At 41.1% G+C, this 19,572-nt stretch overlaps 2 protein-coding genes across 2 annotated transcripts; one reads left to right on the top strand and one right to left on the bottom strand.

Annotated features, from left to right (window-relative positions):
- Window positions 1–2,111: 2,111 nt before the first annotated feature.
- Window positions 2,112–4,444, bottom strand: NDUFA8 (NADH:ubiquinone oxidoreductase subunit A8). The gene is made up of 4 exons (XM_075054690.1): window positions 4,321–4,444; window positions 4,051–4,214; window positions 2,845–3,010; window positions 2,112–2,359 (listed from the first exon to the last, which is right to left on the bottom strand). Exons 1-4 carry the CDS (start codon window positions 4,369–4,371, stop codon window positions 2,222–2,224), a joined length of 519 nt encoding a protein of 172 aa, XP_074910791.1. The 5' UTR covers window positions 4,372–4,444; the 3' UTR covers window positions 2,112–2,221.
- Window positions 4,445–4,495: 51 nt separating this feature from the next.
- MORN5 (MORN repeat containing 5) lies at window positions 4,496–19,565 on the top strand. Its single transcript, XM_075054860.1, has 6 exons — window positions 4,496–4,597; window positions 4,682–4,829; window positions 5,169–5,280; window positions 6,202–6,333; window positions 18,108–18,223; window positions 19,458–19,565. The coding sequence occupies exons 1-5, from the start codon at window positions 4,551–4,553 to the stop codon at window positions 18,185–18,187; spliced, it is 519 nt and encodes a 172-aa protein (XP_074910961.1). The 5' UTR covers window positions 4,496–4,550; the 3' UTR covers window positions 18,188–18,223; window positions 19,458–19,565.
- The last annotated feature ends 7 nt before the right edge of the window (window positions 19,566–19,572 follow it).

The following is a 19,572-nucleotide window of genomic DNA, read 5'->3' on the forward strand; positions in this document are numbered from 1 at the left end:
TAGCTACATACACTGTCTGAAGCACTAAGAAACAGACCTCTGGCAACACTTTTTTGCAGAGATTCCGCCAAGAGATAAAGACAAGAAGCGTTTAACTCAAAGAGGTTAATGAAAGAAGCGCTCATAGTACAGCTGAATTCCACTTGACTTTATCATTTCATTGTTCTCCTCTGCTGTTCTCTTTTGTACATTCACCTGCCCACTCCTGCTTGAAACTGAAGAGGTAATCCAGGTGAGCAGATAGTTAATTCTGGCTTTTAAACATGGTCAGTGCATCATTGCTAGATCAACCACCTCTGACCCAAGAGGCAGCAGATGCAGCTGTCATGACACAGGCGAACAATCTTAAACCTTGGAGGCTGCAGCATAATCACTAATTTTTTTGCTTACAGTACCAGCCAACTTAAGGGTGGAGTTCGTAAAAGGCTGTTTAAAAAAATTGTCCCCCTATTTATGCATGTCATTCTTTTCAGAAGCAATTTAATGGGAAAAATACTCTTTAATTATGATTAGGGGCTGACTACTGCAATGCCCATGCCTGTTTATTCAAAAGCAGATGTTCAGCAGTGCAATGTTTCATACGTTATGCTGACAATAGTAAGTTATTAGCAAAACATGGTAAGTAATATCTAAAAAGTCTTTCTGCGAGGTTGCCGAACTATTGGAGTGGGTCAGCAACAAAAGATCAGATGTGACACGTGTTAACATCCCAGAACAATTTATCCTCTACTTGGCCAAACCTCATTTCACTCACTCAGCTGAATGTAATTAGACCTCAACTTGTCCTAATTTCACTCTCTGCAGAAAAGGGGTTATCTTTCTTCAGCAACACAGGGCTGCTCTGAAATCCTGGCAGTGATCTGCAAGGAGAAACTGCAAAGGTACACACCATCTCACAGATTTAGACAAGGAGCTGCTAAGACAGCATGATATGTACATTAAAATGCAAACATGTATGCCATAGCACCTGCTTTGAGTTTCAGTCAATGCACCCAAGCAGAAAGTAGCAAGAACCCGGGACCTACACAGTACATGAGCTATTTTTAGATAAACGTTGCACAATTTTCCCTCTGGCCCATGGATCAGAAACACATGCTGCAGCTAGACCCGTAACAGTTTAATCCTACCCCAAACAAGGAGATAGTAAGTCTTCAGATCCTAATAACGGCTACTGAAGGAGCAAAGCACTATTCAAGTCTTTGCTACGGTTCAGGCTACACAATCTGGCCCAGAGTAAGCTAAACTGCACCTGCCTTTGTGAAAACAAGTTCATTTAATTTTGTCTGACCTTTGTAATAAGGTTCTTGCTATCGGGTGGAAGTAGACAAAAGACTAGACCTACATCCTACAAAATGTATGACTTTTAGATATTGTAGAAAAGATAAATTAAAGCAAGCTGATTTACTCCTCTATCAAAATATCACAGTGAAACAACGGGAAGGATCTGCCCCAAACCCCTCAAATCAGGGCCTTGAGACAGAAGCTAAGCCACCTTCCTACTTTGCTTAATGGGACAGGAAGATCCTTTAGGAAATATTTTTTCCTTAAAAGGTGTTGAAAATTTAGTGTGATTTTTCTGATGAAGTAGCTTGTGTTCCCCCAATCAAAAATTAAAAAATGGAAGCCACTAACCTAGCTGCATGAGCAATGAGTAGCTGGCAAGTAGAACAAAGCTCTTTATGTCAGAAACAGTACTGACCTTGTACCTAGCAAAAGCCACAGATTTGACTAAACCCTTGCTCCAAGACAGATTTTAGGTTAAAGCTATACGGGAGGTCCTTGGAAAAAAAATGCACAATTATCAGTTGCAAGACTAAGGGAAGACACTAATGACTTGTTTGTTCTCAAAGTTTCCTTGATCCAAGTGGCAGTGTTCTCAATAGGTAAATAAAGCCTCATGCCAGTTTTTGATTGATTGAAGCAGTAGTCAAAGACTCAGGCTACATTTATACACATCTCGGACAAGCCTGGTAGTCACCATCAAGCAACTGACATTACTAGTGCTAAGAGGGTCCTAAGGGCTATATGACTGCAGAGAGCACTGTGCAAAACAGGGAAATACATTTTTTTTAGGATGTGTGAGTACGTTTAAAGAAGTCCACTAAGCCATGTAACGGTTTGGGGTTCTTTAATCATTAAAGTTATACCCAACGCATACTGGACAATTTACATTTGCAAGCAATACATCTCTGCACTTTAGTTACAGCACAGTCTACCCACTTTACCAGGACCAGAAAAAGAGCCTACTGCCAAATGGTGAAGGCTTCAGCTCTCCTTCAATGGGTGGATTTGGCTCTGGTCTAGGTCTAGAGTGATAGGCATTCTCAGGCATAGGACGGTCTGTCTTCACTTTTGTAACCTGGAAAGAAAAAAGAAGAAATGATACAACTTCTCACAGCGTTTAATAGAAAAGCTAGATTGAGTCAGAACTTAAAGGAAGAACTACCAAGAAGTATCAAACGACACTAAGGACACATTGTTGATCCAATGACAGCTCCTATCTCCAGAGTGCTTCTAAAAAAGGGAAGGGAAGGGAACTTCACTCATAACTACAGAGTAGTTCTGCATGTGTGTGAGCTTTACTCCTGAAGGAAAGGTCTCTGCACCAGGAAAAGCAAAAAGCAAGAGTAAATGTCATTGTTTAAGAAAAGCACAAGTCTTCTAGGAAAGCAACCCTGGAGAACGCTGACAGAGTCTTGACTTCTATTAAGTCCACAAGCTTCCAGTGTTGAGTTCATGAATCACCTTCTGTCCGGGAGAAGAGTCTGAGACCTGGTCTGGACACAATGTCCATAAGAAGGGAGAGAAGAATCTGGCTATCTGATCAAAAAGGTATGAAGTTACCTTAGAGAGCATTCCCAGATCAGGTCTCACCCAACCCAACTTCTCCAGCACACAGTTATCAAATACTGCCTGCTGCTTTCGGCATCGACGGAGCTCCTGCAAGTTGGTATAGTCAATGCAGGTCCAGTACTCAGTAAATGGCTCTGCACAGTGCGTCTTAATCTTCCTGTAAGAGATCACAGAAAGAAAATCATTAGCAAGTGTTGTAATTTTAACGCTTTTCTCTCTTACTCATTCAAACCTCAACTTCTGATAAAGTGGGTTTTGCAGTTTTAAGTTCTCAAGAACATGTAAAGTCTTCAGAGAAGTCAGTGTTTGAAGCATCGTTAAACAGAACTTGATACTAATACCAGTAAGATTTGTATCATTGTAGCTGCAAGTAGGGATAGCAATAACTTAACTAATGTGTGGCAGGTATTCTTGCTAGGTAGATGTACGCAGCTCCTCCGTAGGAGATCCTTGTATGTACACTTAGCGTACGTTATACAACGCTCTAATGCTTCCAAATTAATCTGATGTCTTAAGCTCAAGAAAACATGCTTAGAACAGAGGTTTCTGATTACTAGCTGCTATACCAGAAGCGGACATGCTTTGAGCTAATTAACCTAGGTCTTTTACTAGCAACTTAAGAAGATGACACTGGCACACATCTTGGATCTATATTTTTGGTCAGTAGAGGCAAATGGTGTATCTACTCGAGCTTTTACAGTAGCACAACCGTGAAACAGAGAGGACAGACAATGCAAAGCTTAGGTCGGTTTCCTGGATTTCACGATATAGACGCAAGGTGCAGAAACAGCAAGCCTTCCACCACCTCCCTGCATTCCTTTGCCAACCTAACAAACACCTGAACCACCTACACCGGAGCAGAGGCCACGAAGCGTCATGTGAAAGAATAAAGTACAAACAAATAAAACAAACAGCACAAGAACGGGCACAGCCTCTATTCTCAAGAACTAAAGTTTAAGAAGCAACAACAGACTCCGAAGGCCGCGGTGGTAGCAGCATTTTTAAACAAAGCGACTGCCAGCGCTCAATAATAAAGCTCAGCAAGGACGCGCTACACCGGGAGATCCCCAGAAACACCTTCACCCTCAGGGCGGACGAGGGCCTCCGCAGCAGCCGGCCTCTCCGCCCGGGCACCCTCCGGGACGCCGGAGACGGCCGGCCGGCCGCCGGGAGAGACTCGCTGGGATCCCCGCTCACCTGAAGAAGTCGAGGGCGCACTGGTTGACCTGCCGGCCCTCCTGCAGGCACTTCCGCGGGTCCTTCTCCTCCCAGCGGCACAGCATGAACTCCTTGTTGGGGCGGTCGCACTGCGCGCCGTAGTGGTGGGCCGCGGCCTTCAGCACGGCCGAGCTGACCGCCACCTACAGCGGGGCGAGAGCGGCAATGGGCGCCGGCCCGCCCCGCGGGGGAAGGGAAAGGAAGGGAAGGGCCCGGCGGCGGCGGGCGGGCGGGCGGGCGCTCACTCACCTCCTGCACATCGAGCTCCTCCAGGGAGGGCACCTGCAGGGAGCCGGGCATGGCGGCCCCGCTCTCCTTCAGCTCCCCTCAGCGCCCGCCCGCCACGGCGCATGCGCGGCCGGCGGGGAGGGCGGGAAGGGCGCGTGCGCGGAGGGCGGCGGGAGGTGGAGCCCCGGTGGCGCCGGCGTTGCCATGGCGACGCCGTCGGGCCCGGCCGGGCCGGGCCGGGCCGGGCCGCCATGGAGGCGGCGGGCGGGCGTTACAGCGGGGGCACCGTGCGCGGCAGGTGGGCCCGGCGGGGCGCGGGGGGACGCGGAGGGGCTGCCCGCCGGTTCTCCCACCCCACCCTCAACCGCCCCGTCTCTTCCAGGATGGAGGGACAGGGCTCCTACACGCTGCCGACGGGCACCGAGTACCGGGGAGCGCTGCGGGACGGGATGTTTGAGGGAGAGGGAGAGCTGATCTTCCCCAACGGCGGCAGATACCGGGCGGTCTGGCACCGCGGGGTGCCCGTGCAGGTACCCCGGGCGGGGGGGGGCCTCACCCCGAGGGGCCTCGGCCGCCCGCCTGGAGGCCACGCTGCAGGGCAGGTTCTGAGGTGAAATCAGTGGATTTCCGAGCCAAGCCAATTTTTACCCCCCCTCGGTGGCGTCTCGCACGCAAAGGTGGGGGGGGGGGCCTGCCCGTGGCCGGGCATCCCGCAGAGGCGGTGGTTCCCGACGCCATTTGAGCCCCAGCTGAACCGTGCGCTCGCTCTGCTCGGCTAACGCGCCGTCTTGGCAGCGGGAGCGCTGGCCTTGTTCGTACTCAATCCATCCATCATGTTTATTAACTCTGGGCTTGAACATGTTTTGCAGGGGAAATACACTTTTGCAGATGGTCTCCAATACAAAGATAAAAAATGGCATTACTGTGATGGCTACGACAGAAGATTTTATACAGAAATCTGTTCTGGTCTTAAACCACCAGGTACTGAATTGCGTTTGCGATCCTAAGAGTCTGGAAGGAATTAAACTAACAACTTTGCTTAAGAAAGATTAATTTGGCTACATGAGTAACATGGAGCAGAAATGCTCTGGCTAATTTCAGGACCCGACCATACGATGCTGCCAGAAGAATGCTGACACCACCTTCCACCAGCACAGCGCAGGATGCAGCATTTCAGCCACAGCATGGTCTCTTTTGGAGTGATGACCTGCAGGACGGGGCTTTGTTATCTGCAGCTTTTGATATCCAGATTAACCCTTTTATACATTTCACCTTCACTGCATTAGCAGTGTGCTTTTAATGTAGGGAAGTTGAGCGAAAGCAATTAGTTTACATCCAGGGCATCAAATAAAGTTTGAATGCGTCTGTCCCACATAGCGGTTTTAGTAGATACCAAAATAAACATTTGTGTCCAGTCTATATTTTTGCTAAAGACATTTATAATATTATTATTTGTCTGTAGTCAAAAGGTGAAAAGATTTATAAGGAACAAGTGAGTAAAATGTGTAACATAATACATGAAATACTCTTCTTTATACATAGAATATTTTAGTGATGACACGTATTTTCTGTGAGGCCAGCAAGACTCTCCTGGCCCCATTTTGGAGTTTGGGGTCATATTTGTAATGTTAGCTTAGTGGGCTGAATCACAGGACTGTGAATGAGGAAATCAAAGTGATATCTTTTTATCACCACTTTTTGTGTATGGATTTTTCCATTTTCATTTTCTCCATCTGCAAAATAGGCAAAAGATTTTATAAAATTTATTGTAAGGTAACTGCATTGTTTTTATAGCAAATGCCATGGAGATGTAATATTTGTTAGTTATCTTGATCAAAGGCACAAATGCAAAAAAAAAAAAAAAAGGCAAAATAAAGCAAACTGTTTGTTTTTTTTCTTCAGGCACTTCTCAGCTTACAAATCTGGATCCTCCCAAAAAAATCCCAGAAGGTTGTTACGACTGTGGTGATGGATTCTATAATCCTGAAACCAGAGTTATTGTTGACTATGAACTCAGGTTTCTGAGAAACGCAGGTATGATTAACTTCTGCAAAGTAAACTAAGATGAGTTTATTTGTCGTATCTTCTAGGATGCGTGATTAAAGCTAAAACATAAAAAAGTCCATGATTTGGTTCTGTTATCATTGAACTAAAATATTTTTTACTTACTTATTTTTATCAGCAACTTGTGTATCCCCAGAGTTGTATAAATCATATTTTGCAAAATTACAGTGAAGTATTCCCAAGCAGATATGAATAAATATATTTTATTACTGTTTGGTATGTTAATCTCAGGAAAATCTTCAGTCTCTTCCATAAGGATCTCAAGTAAGGGAGTGGATGTAAGGTGTACATCATTGATACTGAGAGCTAATAGACCCTGTGTTGTGAACCAGCAAAGTGCTTAAGCAAGTGCTTATCTCTACATGTTAGAATAGTCCGTTTTATTGAAATGAGTCTTAGGGCTATGTTTACATACCTTGCTGAACAGGAAACTTTCTTGTCACCTTGGAGAGCTGTGTTTTGAGTAGAGTGTGGCAAATACTGGGTGTTGTGGAAAAGTCTCCAGATTAATAAGCCTTGGGGAAAATTAGTTCTCATCAAGCAAAAAGAGAAACTTTTCAAAGACGCACAGAAGATCCCCAAACAGTTGACTTGGGGATAACTCAAAAAATGTGATCTCACCTGAAACAAACACTTTGTGTTCTGGCTATTTAACCTTTGTGTTTATCACCTTTTTAGTGCAGATTTTTTTTAAGTGAAAATGAGTTCTGAAAGCAACCACCCACCCCACTTCCCCCCCCCCCGCAAATGTCCAAATTGCAAGACCTGTTTTTTCTAGAAGACGGAACATTTCATTTTCAGTGTGCCACAGTTTAACAGTTTTGTTGCTTGGAAACTCCATTTTTCAGCAAATTTACTATTTGTTGAAAAAAATTCTGCTCAGCCCTACTTTCAAGAGCTTTTACAAGCATGCACTGTGATATTGGAGGAGGGAAGTGAAGGGGGGGGTTAAATGAATTGGAGATACCATCTGCTATAAAATATACCCTATGATACATGGCCTGTTTTATAAACGTTGAATAAAAACTGATCTAGATTATTACAAATGGCATTGATCCAAAATACTGGAATGCAGTGGGCCTACTGATGAGGAAGATAAGCAACATGCTTTCCAAAAACACAGGAACCTACACAGATTAGTACAGGAGGGAACGCCTTGGAATTCAATTTATTGTTTTTTAATCTGTTCTTTGAACTCATTGTCCTTTATGACATTTATCTCAAATCCTACAAATTATATCAATCAATATTCGCTAACCAGACCAGCACAGCGTGCAGTCTGACGGAGTTGTTGGAGATGTGCTTTGTGTGGCCGTTCCATTGAGAGCCGTGTACACAAAGTTAAACTTGTTGATGTGAGTGTGAAGAAGGAATGTGTCATGTAGGCCAGACCCTTCCTCTCAAGAACATGAACACAATTGAAAAACCAGGCACTTGTTCAACATCAGAGGAACTCTTACTGCCCCAGGAGAGATGATTCAGGGCACAAGGCCACTGCAGTAAAGAAAAAAAAAAATTAAAAAAACCCCCAGCTGTAAGCAGAAGAAACTGAGGAAGAGGCTGGGATGACAGGGAACAGATCCAGAATTACTCCATTATAGGTTGGGCAGGAAGGAGCAGGAAAACCTCCAGGCTTCCAGCCAAGTCTTGAAAGCATCAAAAGCAGATGGTAGGAAGCATTCAGGAAGTTCTTACAACAGCTTGACAGGTTTACCAAAATGACACTATCTTCCTCAGGTCTGGCAGCAGGCTTTCAGAATACTCCAGTTCTCACCTTTCACCCTGGCCCTATTATGAAGCAATTTCTGATTGTTTCTCAGCTGTTTGTGAAAGAAGGCAAGGAAGCATACGGCCTTGGCACCGACTTGCCTCCAAACTGGCAGCATCCAGGTACCATTCCAGAAGAGAAGAAAATAGACGCCATTTGAAACTACTGAGTTTGCTTCCACCACTTCTTTGTCAAGACGAGTGGATGTGGAGTACTGTAGAGAGTCCTGTTAAATTTGGCAAGCCTTGCATTTCACTAGCGTGGAGGTCTGATACTCATTTACTTAGAGAGCTCTTACTGTTAAAGCAGTGCAAAGGCCCATCATGAAAACATAATCAGGCCCAGGGAATAAAATGACAGCAACAGTTTTGTTATATGGCAAAGTTTTCCAAATTCTCATTACAATCTTGCAGTTCTTACTCCGTCCCTAAACCTCTGTTTCCTCGGGGATGCTCAAATTTCTCTTGATTCTCCATGTGTGCTTCAATCTTTTCTTTTTTCCAGTATTGCGAAGTACACAAAATTGGACACATAAATAAGAATGGTAATGCTTATTTGTAAGAAGATACATTGTTTATTTTGAATAGATACTGGGACTAGACTCCTGTTTCACTAGGAGCATTACTTTTTTTTTTTCCAGCAATAGGACTCCTGGCACCTTTGTAACAGAGCTTGGTCAATAGAAAGATGGGAAGATGTCCCAATTTTTCAGTGAAAAGTAGAAAATACATGATGTTATGTTTAATGCAAAGCAGGGAGGTACAAGAAGAACTGTGACATTCAGGTTTTAGGGCCCCCAAATATTGGAGAAGCCCAGAGCTATCAAAGAGAAAATACCATCAAAAATAGAAATTTTGTTATACTGAGATAGAAAAGATTATAGGAGATTGCCTGGGTCACCTCTCTTTTGATGAAAAGCAAAGATACTTCTGATGAAAATTGCCCTGTTTCTCCTGTGGTTCTCCCAAGGATGGGTTGAATAATATAAAACGTGCTTTTGCTCTTTGTAATATGAGAATATTTGTGCTACAACTTTTATATTCCATCTTGAGGTTTAATTAGTATGTGTATGGTGCATAGGGTAGCTTTCTATACTGCAGTCAATATTACCTGAAATATATGCATCTCTTCATATAACATCAAGAGCAGGAAGACAGGAAGCCCACCTTTACACTAAAAGCTCAGTCAGGTAACTGAATTAACATGCATGTTATTAAGAGCAGGATTAGGCCCAGAAAACCAGGACAAGTGTCTTATTAAGAGGAGAGGTTTTGGTGTTGCTGCAATCCCAAACCAGCCAGCAATCAGCTTAGGATTTCTACAAGCCTGAAAGTCTTGTAAAAAGCATCAGGAAAAAGCCTGCTGCTTCAGGAATCATTATGAGCTGAAAAGGTCAAGATTCAAGAACATTATTTTATTACAGTTTAGAAAAGTCTGGGGTTAGTCTGTCTGAGGTTCCTTGGTTGTGAGGCTGACCCAACTCCACAGGCAAGGGTGCAAAGCCATTTTAATTCTAAGCCTTAGTAATCACAGACTTACAGTTTCCTCACATTGTTACCTTGGGATGAAGGTTCTCATGCTTGGTCTGAAAGAATTTAGAAGCAAAATTTTTTGGAAAGTCAGCAGTGATGTATTCATCCATTTCAGGTTTATCCAAGTATGCAAATCCATGAGACAAATCTCCTACATTTAGACTTTTTTGTCTTACAACTCAGATCTGACTTGCACCAAGCGCCTTTTGGGAAATGTAGACTTTGACTTGTCTGAAAAATGTACTTGCGAAACAGAGCCATAACCACTTAATAATTACGCAGGGTATTATTTCTGTACCTACCCTCATGTACCCCAAATACATGCAGATGTTTGCATGCTCTTTCTCATAAACTACTGGAGAACTGGGTGTGGGATGAGGACCTGGCAATTTTTCAGGCCTGGAGTATTTCTGGAAAAAAGACAGCAAGTTTAACTTAAAGTCGACCGTGGTGCAGAAAAAAAAAAGATTGACTGCACTTAGGGATCATGCACAGAGCTTTATTCCCTGTTCTTCTTTGAAATTGCCCATTCTGATGATGGAGGGAGTGGATGAACAGTCTGATTCCAGGCTAGTCCCTAGTCATTGCCTAAGAATGTAAGAGTTGTTTTGGCAGATGCCCTTAGCAATGGAGAGGAAAGCCCCAGCAATACACATACAGAGGGAATATAGTATTTTTGTTCAAATGAATTTAGCTTCCCATAGATTTAAATGTCTACTTATAACGCAGGACCATTTAATCTTTTGTACATTTGTTTCTTTTTTATTTGACTTAAGATACTGAATTTAGATGAGGTTTAGTTCCTACATATTGAAACTCTTAAAAGCTCTTCAAATAATTGTTCTTTGGATACTTGTTAAGCTAAAGAAATCAGTTTTGATCGGCAGTAAAAGTTCATGCTATTTTAAGTGCAATGCTATAGCTATTTTCTGTTGTATATTTAATCATTTTGAATTATATGTCATGTAAAAGATTTTAGCTCTGGGGCATTTGCCAGATGGCTGATTCTGCATTTCACACAACAAAAGAAATAATGTTTGTGTAAAGCTCTTAAAAATAGTTGGTAATCAGTATATTCTACAACGAATAGGATCCAGACCTGTTTGGAAAAAAACCCCAGCTTTTGCAGAAATTAATTTAGAGGATTTGGTCTCTACCTCTGGGCTCTGAACAAAACAAATTGTGTCTATTGTTTGCTGATTTTTTAACATTTAACAAGTTAACTGAATTGTAAATTTTACTCATTTTTATGTTAAATGCCATTTATTGCAATCCATTGATCTTTTTCTCTTTACTTTGGCTGACAAACTTATTTCTGAAAACAGGGTTTTGTAAAACAGAGAACCAATACTACTCTCAGTTTACACAAGTAGAGCATACAAATGTGAGCAGCCCTTTGCTTTTCTTGCAACAGCTGGAGTGCTTGTCCTTTTTACTGCTAACTCCTCTTTCTGGCCTCTTTGATTCATATTCCTCCAAAATACCACTGCAAAAAATATTTTCTTTCTCTGCCATGGCACTTAGCTTGTTTTCTTTGCCCACAAGAGTCTACACAAGTCCATACAAATTCACCTTTTGGTCTTGTTTCCTCCATCTCCCATATACTTCCTTCTCTTACGTCTAGTCCCAGGACATAGGGCGTTTTGCCCGCATTCATACAATTCTAGCTTTCTGGTACTTGCTTTCCAGACTTGCTGCTTCTATGATAGTCAGAAGATTTGAAAAATATTACATTAAGGGGAAGGTTAGAAATTGTATTATAGCTCTTTCACCTGGATCTCCAAGTGTCACTCATCTATCTCTTCCCATTTTTTAGTTAAGTAGCTTTTGTCCTCATGTGAGAGCTTTGGACCTAAATAATCTCCAATGCTTAAAAAATAAATTAGTTGAGGAGCCAAATCTTAGAAGAAGGAAAGGCAGAATGTTAGCAAGTATCAAACTGGGGACTACTGAGTGGGCAAGGAAAATGAATGAGTATTGGAGTGAAGATGGCAGAAGAAAATTGAGTCTACTTAAAGAGAAGATCCCAGACTCCTATGAGAAGTAGCTTCATGTCTATTCTTACTCTCCTCTAAACACTTTAAAAAATGTTGGACCAATTCTCCTACCCATCATATGCTCTTTTCACATCTTTTTATATAGAAATGTGTTAAGATCAGGCACATTTTGAATAGCATTGCAAAATTGTTATGTCTTTCTCAGTGTCAAAGTCTGCTCAGGTGACAGAGATAGTTGGAGACTTCTCATCCATGTAACCAAGAAAATATTTTTAGATTAAATTTGGCTTACACATTTTAATATAAAATATACTCCATTCAGTAAGATAGATTACAAACCAATATGATTTCTATTCAGGACCATAGCCAATAGTGATAATATTAATATATGCACCATGATGTAAGTTACTATGGTAATTACGGTAGCTATAGCTTTTGCAGATATATTGTTCCTTGTGGTTTCCTGGTCTTAAAATACTTATCGTTTTGAAAACTGTGAAAGTTTCAGTTCCAAATAGTGGCAAGCCAAGAATAACAACTTTGTTTGTGTGCTAGCCATCCTATTGTGAATCCATTAAATAGGTTATACACAAGTCTTATAGGCACTTATATTCAACTATATAATTCACATGAAAACAAGTTTTACAAGAGATGGAAAATTCATTTGGGGGCCATTTTGGAATTACAGTAATCAAAAGTAAATGGAAGGGTGAGAATTTGTGGGTGGAAGCAAAGGTTAATTGAAAACATATTTTCCATTTTCTTGCCAGCCTTGATGTTGGTGGGGTCAGGTGCCGTAAGGAAAGTGGTGCTAGGGACCCGGAGGGGGCAGTGGAAATGAAAGGGGTGTGCCAGGCAGAGTCCATGGCTGAGATGCTATCACATGTGATTGTAATTGTGTAGTGGAAGAACATGATAAACTGCACTGCGGGTGATGGGAGGAGTCAGGCATGTGAAAGAATTAAACGATATTGTTGTTTACAATGGTCTGTGTGCGCTTGGCCCTCTGCAAACTGAGAGGAAACTCAGCTCTTGTTCAAGGATTGTCTATTGTAAACACACCCTGTTACAAACTGTAGTCCTGGAAAGCTGCTCTTACCACATGGCTGTGTCCTCAGGGTACACTGGAGCTGTGAGCCTCTGTCCTGATGGAGGCACATACCAGCCCACGTCCACTTCCCTCCTTGCTCTCATGGCCTTTAACAGAGGTGAGAGTGAACAAAGGGACGATGCCCACTCACGTCTGGTCCCAACTTGCCCTTGGGCAGAGGAAGGAGCCAGGGATCTGAATTTTGGAGTGCAGCAGGGAGTGCAGCAGGCCTCCAGTGCAGACAAAGCCTTTAAGACACCAGGAACGCATACAGCTCTGAAGTGCAGTAGGAAGACCTAACACAGAGTCAGACAAGGTTTTTAAGTTGAACAGTGTAGATTTTTTCCCTGTGTAAGCCACTAAGCATTCTAATTTCAATGCAGTATGTCTTCCTGCGCACCTCTGGGTAGTTTCCTGGGAAAGTATTTGTTAAGAGGGCAAATGCGGAAGCCTACATGACAATACTGCTGTTTGCTGACAGTCTCCGCTCTGCATCATGGCAGACACCTAAGCATGTGCTAAGAAGTCTCTCACAGCTGAGATTTCTGTAAGCAACAGAGAAATGTGATATCTAGAAGCAAATAATTCTAAACTTGGCAATATGCATTTAATATAGGAAGATTAAATGCACCTAAATTACAGTGTATTTTCAAGTCATCCCTTGAAAGCACCCTGAAGCAAGCCCACCCTGAATTTTCAGCTGTTTCTAATCCCAGTAGAGAGATAAATCTGGAGTGTGTAGTTGGGGAAGTCTCTTCTGCCACTACTTTTAGACTGAACATTGAAAATTAGACAAGTGATTTCATTTTGCAGAGATACTGAGCAGAAATCCACTGATTTAAGTAGGCTGCAGTTTGAGCTCACTGTGGAATACACCTAACAGCATCTTTGACAGACACCTGTTTGAACTTTGCTGGCGTTTGGAGCTTCCCCTACAGCCACCCAAAACACGGAAGAAACTTGCAAAGCCATATTTGTTGAGAACAACTAATTTTGAAATAGGCTAATGACAGGAACACAGTATGACCAACAGATTTAGCTGGGTCTTATTTGCCTAAAAAGACTCTATCCAAACTGACCTGTTGACTGTGTAGGCAGTGTCCAACAGTAGATCAGTAGGACTTGCACCCCGGTTAATCATCTACTGTGGGCAGATGCTGTTTCTGGGGATCAGTTGTGCAGGTGGCTACCGGGGCTGGCTCCGTATGTCTCTGCCTGCTTAATGAAAACAGCCTGAATTAATTACAAAAATAAAAGAGAAGCTATCCCAGTTTGGGCTGGCTGAGGATCTGACCCACAATATTCAAAATATATTTTGTGGGTGCTAGAAAACTGATCTTATTTTTGATTGAGACACATGAAAATAATTCAAAAGAATCAGTCAATACTTACATATATTCTAACAGCTCATCCGTTAAGATCTCTTGCTATCTCTCTCTTCATTTCAGTGATATGTCATGAAAATAATCATTATCTTTCACTAACTTTGGAAGAAATAACTTGTGAACATTTACTAACTGAACAGGGATACACCAGATTGCAATAAAATTTTCAGACAAACCTTTTTTTCTTTACCTTCAAATATCAACATGGTTAGTCCTGTTTCAGCAAAGTCTGTTCCATGAATGTTTATTCTACTGAGGGAAATCTAAAAAAAATGGATAAACTTTTAAAGATAAATGTGCTGACACAAAATTCAGCACACAACATGAAGAACCCCATACTACCTAATTGTGCACAGGGTGATAATTTACCACTGATTAAAGAGTTTGTATTTTTTTCAAATCTTTTTTAAAGGGAAAATTACTTCTGAAGGTGAAGATGTGCTTAGACAATCATATTAACATATTCAAACAATTGCAATTTGCAAAATAGTAATTACAACTCACTATCTGGTAGCATTAATCAAACTTCAAGGTTTAATTCCATTTTAAATATTGATGAAATGTGATTCTCCAATCTAACCCTGGTGTTGCAGGGTTATGGAAGCAGCCAGTGACAGAAAAAGAGGAACGTGTAGTTAACAAGCAGCTGCCACAAAGAAGGATCGGCATCTGTGATTTAAATTGTTAGCTGCACAGTCAGGTAGAGTGTAAAAAGGGTAGTCAAGAGGCTGTTAAGTCCATTGCTGCCAATTACTAACAATCAGGGAGGAGCTTTAAGACTTGTTCAGTACAATAAACCCAGTTTGTCTTGTTTCAGGGGTTACTACTGAAGAGGTTGCAGCTGCACTGATTCAAATAGCCCTAAAACTACAGTAATTATCAACCAGTCTTCTTTAGTGTAGCAAAAGTATGTTTTACCATAGCTTAACTCTTTACATTCTAATATTTCCTTGCCTCTTCTCACATAGCTAGCCCTGGAGCCATTCTCATCTCTGGGTTTGTGGTTCTTCTCGCTATGCTGGATCAGTTTTTTCATTTCTCCTTACCAAGACCAAGGACCAGTAGTACGGCATGCCGGATTGGATGACAGTTCTAGGGATTTGCTTTAGGATATTTTTTGGAATATTGAGTCATTACATCTATTTTTTCTTTTCATATAAAAGTTGAAATTCATATAGCTCATTCAATTTTTACAGCTGATTAACTATATGCAAGTTAAGCAGTGCTTATGAACATGTATTTAATTTGCATGAACCAAGGCATTTTGGGATGGGTCTGGGGAGGCTAAAATCCTTAGAGCAACCTGCCTTGTGTGCTTTCCTAGGAGACCATGAAAACTCAGAGTGCAGAAGGAAACAACCTAGGCAAACCAAGGATATGTTGGAAACCTGTTATATGAAGCCAAGTTAGCATCTGCCTTTCTTAGTGCTTATTTATACCCTTGATGCTCAGCTAAGTGAGTGCTGTAGATTTCTCACTAGGAAGGCAGACTGATTATTTCTAGTACTCAGGTGAGCCACGTGTATCTGTACCCAAATACGAGCTAGATAGTGCCAATGTATAGCATGTGTAAGTTTTGTTTATTCCTTCACCATGGCAGAAATGGACAAAGTTTCATTTTCGTGCAATTATTACAAGCTCAGATAAACTATGTTTTTTGATTCCAGCTAAAATGACAGAGCTACCCAGGCTGGACAATATCTGTTATAGCCGAGGCTCACGTGATCACGTCGTTACTGTGCTGGAACACCTAGTGCATAGAACAAAAGCCAGCACATTGATTATGGCTTTGATGTTGTTTTTAAGAAAGCTTAAGGACCACATTTGCATTCCTGCTGCAGCCTTCAGTGGAATCTCTGCCTCTGAAAGGATTGCATGGTCTTTAAGCAAGATTCAGTGCTCATCTTTTTAATTTCCCTTTTAGCATATTTTTCAGCATTTATCTTCTCCTAGTTTATACCCGAATAAGAAGTATGCCATTAACAGGGTATTTTGTTATTGATTCATAGGCATAGGGAATAAAAAAGAGATCATGTCAGTGAAACACAGAAAAAGCTGAACTTAACTATTTTATCCAAACGGTAACCATTTTTCAGTCATTAAAGCAAGCCTACCGGCTGAGCTGTTGCAACAATGGCAGCACAAAGCGTGTTCTCCAACCCATTCATGGTCACTGGGGTGCTGCTCAAAGGTGGGCGCTCACCACCAAAACCGAGCTTTTGCAAGCCAGCACCCTTGAGTGGGAAATGAGAAGAGGGTCAGTAGGCACAAGCAAGCACTTTGTCTGGAAACCACTCACTGTATGCAAAGAGCAAACTGGAGAGCAGGCTCTTAGGGAAAACCTCCTGTGAGTCACCCGCCTTTCTGACTACCAGTTGTGAAGGGTGGCAGATGAGTGCTGCCGTTCAGACAAGGGACAAATGCCTTGGAACATGCTTTCCTTAAGCCTGCTTTTATCAGGATGCCAGCAGAGCTGCGTGTGAGCAGCATCTTAGGAGAAGTGAAGGTGTGCACTCGACTCACTCGTCCAAGAATGAGAAAAAGGGGAGGGCAGCATGAAAAAAAAAGGATAGAAAAAAAGGAAAGACAAAGCTGACTTGATTCAAAACCCACTGCAATCAATAAGATTAACTCCCAAGCTTGAAGACTTGTGCACCAGACCTCATTTGCCACGTACCCTCCTGTGAACTTTCACTTCTTAGATTAGCACAACTTCATTCCCAGGATCTTCCTACCTTTTGCATTTCAAATGCTAACTTAAAGGTACACCTCCACAGTCAAAAGATCTCCATGAAAATGTGACTCCTTACAAGCGACATGCTTCTTTCTCTGTCTACTTTGACCCACCTAAGCAGGGCGCTCAGCTGCGCAGGGCAGCTGTATAAATAAATGGGACTATGTGCTATGCCAAGTGATGGCCACAGTACCAGGATTACAGCCGCCTTGGCTCCATCATCACAATCATCTATTCTTTCAGGTAATAAGGGCTGCTACAAACCCCTCAAAATTTAGATGGAGGCAGGTTAGAAACACACATTGCAAGCAGCTAATATGAATTTGTTAAGACAGCGATAAACACAAGAAGCAGCTCTAATACATTTCATTTATATAAAAATAAATACAGGTATTGTTTTAAGTAACACTTTGATTTTTTTCAAGGCTTTTTGAAGTTTGGTTTTCCTGGTCTACTACACATATCTCTTTTCCCCTACACAAACACAAAAGAAAAAGCTGCAGAACAGTTTTTGGAGACAAGACTGTTTAAATCCCTGGAATTAAGAAGCCACAACTTAACATTTGCCAAGTTATTTTTTTGTAATCATACACAAAATTTCTATTCAAACTTTGCTGGACAGTTGTTTTTTCCTACATTGTCTTTGATTTTTTTTCTTTCCACACTATCATTATGCTCTGAGAATAAATATGACAGACATGAATACTAACAAGGGACACAGACAATGGTCTAAAATACATCTATCAGCCACTATCAGCTTATCGATACCTGTCATAATGTACATTTCAAAAACGGCATTGAAAGAAAACCTGGAAGACAAGAACCTAGGTTTTGACTATAGATTTTTCTTTACGTTCACTTTTCATAAACCAACAAGCAACACACAGTATTTAAAAAATGTGTATCTTCATTTCTGATAGTTTCAACATATCTCCTGCCAAAAAGTAAAAAAAAATAAAATCTATACATGTAAATCGCATAGCTCTGCCCAAGCTAACCTTATCAAACAGACCAATAATCAGTCATTGCCATAGATCCAGTACCTCCTGCCTTGACAAATTCCAACACAACAGCACACAATCTTTTAAAGAAACAAAAAAATGTGTTCTAAGAGATGCCAATGGCTAAAAATGGATTTTTTTCTCAAAGGAAAAATAGCTTGTTTGAGCTGGACCCTAGTGATGCAAAGAGCAGATCTGACATGGTGATATTTGGCGTTCTCTTTATTTCCCTTTTAGATGATGATGAGCATGAATGGATCATTCGGACCTGCCGGAAAGCTTGGGATGAAACAATTGAACATAAACCGAAACCATGAAAACAGTTTTTGCTAGACGATAATATCCCAAAGCAGGTAATCTGATTCACAATAAATCTAATTTATCCTCATGGATTTGTCTCACCCTTTCCCTCTACAGGAATATAATCTTTTTGTCATCTTTGTCAGCACAAACAAAAATGGAAATAATCATTTAATCAGTCATGCTGAGAAAAAGCCATGGCAAAAAAGCAGACTGTACTCACAATAATATTCCTGAGAGGTGTGTAGTGTAGTATATATAAACGTTATTAAGCCTGAAAACAATTTGCTAAAAAGAGTGCCTCAGATTCAGTGTTGAAGTCATTCAAATCCATCTTAATCAACATTATTTTCCCAGATTTTAGTTAGCTGTCCTGGTGAATTCCTTTCCTCTCTTTTTGCTCAGTACTTTGATATTGATTGATCATTGTAATAATGTACACCAGAGGTATTCTTTAATGACTGGTTTGCTAACTAGGAAATTATATCCATTTACTACGAACGTTTGTTGAACTCTCCTGAAGCCAGAGTTTAACAAAATAATAAAAGAGGAAAACTGGGTGGGTTGCTGCTTGATTAGTAAGCCAGAAAGTATTTAAAAATAAAATAAAATGGAATTACATCATTTTCTGGATGTAAGTGCCAGCACTTCTACTTGCATTAACTTTATTTATTACACAAATAAGACATTTACAAAGCACAACATTAAAAGTATGTAACAAAACAGACATTGGTTTTACAAAAAAGTGCTTACAATTTAGTTTTACTTTTTTAAAATAAATATTAGTCTTGACTGTCCACTCATTCAGAGAAATTTTTTTAACCATTGTAGCCAAGACATGCAGAATTGCAACATGCTACAACAAAATGATTGGTGGATGAAATAAAACTGATGTGTCTATAGTTGGCATCCTACAGATAATCACTGATAGTAGTGCAGGACTGGTTCCTACTCCCCCGTCCCAACTAATAAGTTGTGTAAGCACCTTTAGCTTGGACATCGGGGTTAACCAGCATGAGCCAAAAAAAAAAAAAAAATTGGTAATAAAACTGTAAACCATTCCACTTTCAGACCCTAGGCATATTTAGTTACCTTATTAAACTTGAGTGAAAAGCCTTTCACTGGCTATCTTCATGGGATTTTGTCTGCAAAAGGTTTTGTAAATAGCAACTGGAAAAGTTTAGTACACGGAGTCTGCATTGCTGCACCAGAACCCATTTGGCAATTACTGAATAAACTAAGAAAATGAGAATGATTTTAATTTTATTTTTTTTTTTTAATCTACAGACAGGAGATGAATGCAAATGACCTGAGATAAGGTTTGGTTCAGTGGCAACAGTCAGTGTGAAATATGTTGTGAAACAATGTATTGAATAAATTAGAGGATTTCTTACATTCTTGG

This window comes from Buteo buteo, chromosome 23 (genome assembly GCF_964188355.1).
Source record: "Buteo buteo chromosome 23, bButBut1.hap1.1, whole genome shotgun sequence".
Lineage (NCBI taxonomy): Eukaryota > Metazoa > Chordata > Aves > Accipitriformes > Accipitridae > Buteo > Buteo buteo.